This window comes from Fukomys damarensis, unplaced genomic scaffold (assembly GCF_012274545.1).
Source record: "Fukomys damarensis isolate Sample0158 unplaced genomic scaffold, DMR_v1.0_HiC HiC_scaffold_2, whole genome shotgun sequence".
NCBI lineage: Eukaryota > Metazoa > Chordata > Mammalia > Rodentia > Bathyergidae > Fukomys > Fukomys damarensis.
This window is the reverse complement of record NW_022900914.1, coordinates 2,363,059-2,367,674: the sequence shown is the minus strand read 5'-3', so window position 1 is coordinate 2,367,674 and position 4,616 is coordinate 2,363,059. Positions and strand designations below refer to the sequence as shown.

Below are 4,616 nucleotides of genomic sequence, written 5' to 3'. Positions count from 1 at the left end.
AGGGACTCCTTACCTGGCCTCCCAGATTTTCCTTTGGAGTCTCCATGACCCTACAACTCTTGCATTCCATACGCTACTAAAACCAGCATCACATGGACAATGCCAAGGTCTGCAGTCAGTGGGAGCAGTAGCCAGCCTCCCTATAAGCCGTGGGTATGGCGGCCTCTTGGTACCTAGATGGCTAAGCAAGGTAAAAATGAATCCCAGAAAACCAATTCCCTAGGAGGCCTTTTCCCCCATGGTCTTTGGGTTGTAGTATACTGACGGTCTTTTTAAAATTTTTATTTACCGGCTGGGGATTTAGCTCAGTGGCACTGTGCCTGCCTCACAAGCACAAGGTTCTGAGTTCAATTCCTGATACCAAAATAAATAAATAAATAAAATGTAAAAAATAAAATAAAATAACATTTTTACTTCACCACATTTTAAAAATTTCTCTACAGTAAGTACATATTACCTTTACCCTAAGGAAAAGCATCTATTATAATTTTTCAATAGCTGACCTGGAAAAAAGCCTGTGGACTTGCACGCTGCATAGTACGGAAGGAAGAAAAGAAAGTGGCCCAGGCTGTGGACACCTGCTTTAGCATCAGGATGTCCCTCAGCCCAGCAGGAAGGGGCCGAGGCCAAGCACCTGCCAAAAACTAAGCGGGCAGAACTCTACCACGGGGCTTTGGACTTGGCGATCTGAGTTAAAGGTGCTTAGGAGTTGATTTTCCTTGGGTACAGGCAGCGGGTGGCAGTGGCGGGGAGGGGTGGATTAGTAAGTGAGGGCTCCAGAGCAGGCGGTGGTGGGGAGAAGAGAGAGGGGCCCTGCTGACCACAGCTCCAGGCTCCAGCAAGGCCTGGCTGTGGACCCCGCCCCCACGTCCCCTGCAGGCGGCTGCTCTCCCGCTGCTCTTACTGTCCTTCCGGGACTGTTGCCAGCTCCAGCGCAGAAACTCCCTCAGTGTGGCAGCGGCCTCCAGAGACTGTTAAACGGATCCCAGGCCAGTCCTCATCTGAGTGAGGACGCCTGGGGTGGGGGCCCAGGAATCTTCCTTTAACCTCCCAGGTGGCTCAGGCAGTCCAGAACTGCAGCGGGGCACATGCACAGCTGGCCTCCTTCCCCTCAAGTTTGCCTGGCACACAGAGTCACAGAGGACAGGATTCCGTTGTGAGTCTCTGTATATAGATACCTGCAGGTTTTTGTCCCGAATTACCAAGTCCAGGATGTGGAAGAAATATATCCTGGGATCCAGCGCAGGACACGGCTTTGCGTGTGTCGTGGGAGTTTTCGGAGCCGGGCAGCAGCACAAGCCCAGAGGCAGGAAAGGCCACGGCTCCCAGGAGCAGTGACTTGTTGCAGGAGAGCTGTCTTCCTTCTCTCATTAGCTCCCCACTGCCAGGATGCCAGGCCACAAGGACAAAGAATCAGTCCAAAGGGGCTACTGCCCACAAAGCTGAAAACTGTCAGAAAGTGCTCAGGGTTGGATCAGCCGAGGCGAGGGCCTTCGGAAGAGAAGCAGCCCTGGAGCTTTAGAGAACAGAGGGTGTTGCCACGTCTTCGGAGGGGAACTGGCCAGGTTACTGTCCATCTCCATCCGAGTGGCGCAGAAAGGGCTGGGGATGTGGCTCGGTGGCAAAGCACTGGCCCGGCGTGCACAAGGCCCTGGCTCCAATTGTTAGTGCTGAAAAAAGTTCAGGTAAACTGCCAGATTGTGTTGTGGTTTCTAAAGATCTGCTTTAGAAACTTCCTGTGGGAAGAGGCTGCTGATGTCAGGCTTGGCCTCAGGTCTTGCCCTGGCCAGTGGTGCTGCCCCGGAGCTGCCTCGCGCCTTCCTTGCCCATCTGTCTTCTGGTTCTGCCATCTCTCTTTTATTTCCTTTGCCCAAAGCCCAGCGTGTCCCACACTGGGGCTGCTCCTCATGTCTGGTGCAAGAATGAAGGACACGGGCTGGGGATTTAGCTCAGCGGTTCGGTGGCCTGCCTTGCAAGTGCAAGGACCCAAGTTCAATACTGATTCACAATGGACATCAAACAGTAAGAGAACATTTATGTCACAAGAGTGAGATTTGAGGTCACTGGTTAACACCCCCGAACCAAGCCAGAGCCAATAAAGAAATAGTCATTTAGAACTGTGAAAACAATATAGCAACATGAAAATATTTTTTGTTTGTTTGTGTTTCTGTTTTTTCGGTACCAGGGATTGAACTCAGGTCCTTGTGCTTACTAGGCAGGCGGTGGAACCCCTGAACTCAATCCCCAGCCCCACAAAACTTTTTGTTTGTTTGGGGTTTTTTTGGTTTTTGAGACAGGGTCTCACCGTGTAGTTCAGACTGACCTGGAACTCACTATGTAGCCCAGGCTGGTCTCAACTCACAGCAATCCTCCTGCCTCAGCCTCCCGAGTGCTGGGATTACAGGCACATGCTGCCACGCCCGACTCCCCCAAAACTTTTAAATAGAAGATTTACCTATCCCACAGTATATTCCTCAGCGTTGGTTGAAGTTTTAATTTTCAAGATGTTTGCAGGCCAATGTGCTGAAATAGATCATCACATCTGAGGCCATCTCTTCCCCAAGTGCCTTCTGCAGGAGACTGGCAGCAGCCAAGGACCCAGCACCTCCACTCGAGGAGGCAGAGGAAAGACTGCTGTGAGAGCCAATGCCCAGCACTGACCGTGTCAGTGAAATGGAGTGGAGCAGAACTGTTCCTCCGCAGGAGGCTCCTGGAAAAAGCAGCGCCAGGCCGTTTCCTCTGCAAACACCTGTCCTGTCTGTTGACCACCCTGCCACGGCAAGGCTTGGCACCTGCCTTGTCCTAGAGCCTTCCTTTTCCTGAAGTCTTGGTCCTCTGCCGACTGTGTGCCTGTCCTCAGGAAGGCAGACTTTCTGGGAATGGGCAGTGAACAAGCAGGCATCACCCCTGTGCTCCTGGAGGTTCTGGGCATCAAGTGGGCACTGCAGGGTGGGGCACGGCAAGGAAGCTCTGGTCTCTTCTCTTCTTGTAAAGCTCTAGTGCACCATGGGAACTCACCCTCATGACCATCAGCCTCACGACTCCACAACCACAAATAATGTATAAACTTACAGATCATCTAACCCTACCTACCCTGCAAGCCTCCCCCTCCAAATTCCAATGACAAATGACTTTGAGGTTTAAGGTTTCATCACTTGAACTTTTAGGAGACACATTTAAACTATAGCAGAATATTCACATTGTTGTGTTACGGCCTGTATCCAGACTGCTCCCTCCCCAGCTTCATGAATGCATAGATGGGGCTTTTTGGAGCTGGCTGGATCTAGGGTGTGTGATACTGGGATTAAGGGTTCATAGTAGTAAATTAGCCCACTGGATTGTTTTAGCATAGTTCTGAGCACGGATAATAGAAAGGCGCACTCTAGGTGTGAGTGACAGCAACCAAAATGCTTGTAGCCTGCCTGAACGGGATAGAAGGGAAATGCAGGCTGTTGCTGCTGCTTCATTGCCTCCTGCCTACCCTGCCATGGACTGTGTCTCCTCTGCCATGCCCTCTGCCGTGCCGCCCTGCCTTGGAGCCAGCCGACTGGGGAGTGAAACCTCTACAAACTGTGAGCAGAAATAAACCTTTCTTCCTTTAACTTGTGGGTGTTGGGTATTGTGTCTCAGCAATGAGAACAGTAGGTAAGACATCCTATAGTCAGTCTCCAGAACTTTGACATCAGGCAGAACTGAAACTGTACCATTGGGCTCCATCTCCCGATTCCTACCTCCTCCACTCCCCGGAAGCATGTTCTACTTTCCGTTTCTATAAATGGGCTATTTGGATAGCTCATACAAGCGGAGCCGCACAGAATCTGTCTGTCCGACCGGTTCACTTCACTCCGCACCACGTTGAAACACCACGGGAGAATTTCCTTCCTTTTTAAGACTGAATAATATTCCTCTGCACACAGATACCACATTTTGGTTATACTTTCATTCTGGCCACTGTGCATCAACTGCTAAGAAGGTGATGGACTCAGAAGAGATTTTCGGATTGCTGGTTGGAGGACTGGAGGAGGCCATGGTGGGGCAGAAAGACCGGGAGGATCTTGGGGACTCGGTTCACATCCACGCCAGTGACCTCTGTGTTCCGAGGCCCTCCTGGCTGTGCAGGCTTCTCTCCTTAAGCCCAGCAGGCTCGGCTCGGACAGATTCGCTGTTTTTGCATATTTCTTCCCGGCTGCCTGTGAGCTCCCTGTGGGTCTCCTGGGCGGGCTCCAGTCCTGTGCTGCTCGCTCTTCGAGAGGAAATGAGATGCATATAAGCTCAGGCTTTGGGGCTTTGGAGGCCTCTGGGGCACAGCCCACCTCCCAGCTCACCTAGCACTTTCTCTGGAGTGTGTGTGCGTGTGTGTGTGTGTGTGTGTGTGTGCGCGCTCGCGCATGCGTGTGCATGTTTGATTTTTCGCTCCCGGCGGTGTAAGTCAGAGCGTTTATGGAGGTCTGGGGCCTGGATGAAAGCACCTTTATTCGTGCTGCCAATCTGAGGCCTTCTTCTCTTGACACCTACAGTGCGGGCAGAGCCGGGCCACCTTGGGAGGCGTGCGGGGGGAGGGGGCTTCCTCGGGCTCTGAGCCCGGGTGCCGGGTGGGGACCCCGCGGGTGCATGCT

The 4,616-nt window shown here is 52.3% G+C and overlaps 1 protein-coding gene across 1 annotated transcript in view; it reads left to right on the top strand.

Moving 5' to 3' along the window:
- The first annotated feature begins 2,008 nt into the window (after nucleotides 1-2,008).
- Nucleotides 2,009-4,616, top strand: part of Matn3 (matrilin 3) — a 24,658-nt gene continuing 22,050 nt past the window's right edge. The window contains exons 1-3 of the mRNA XM_033762842.1: nucleotides 2,009-2,022; nucleotides 2,861-2,959; nucleotides 4,309-4,424. Of these exons, the coding sequence (XP_033618733.1) occupies nucleotides 2,009-2,022; nucleotides 2,861-2,959; nucleotides 4,309-4,424 (229 nt within the window). The remainder of the gene's footprint in view (nucleotides 2,023-2,860; nucleotides 2,960-4,308; nucleotides 4,425-4,616) is intronic.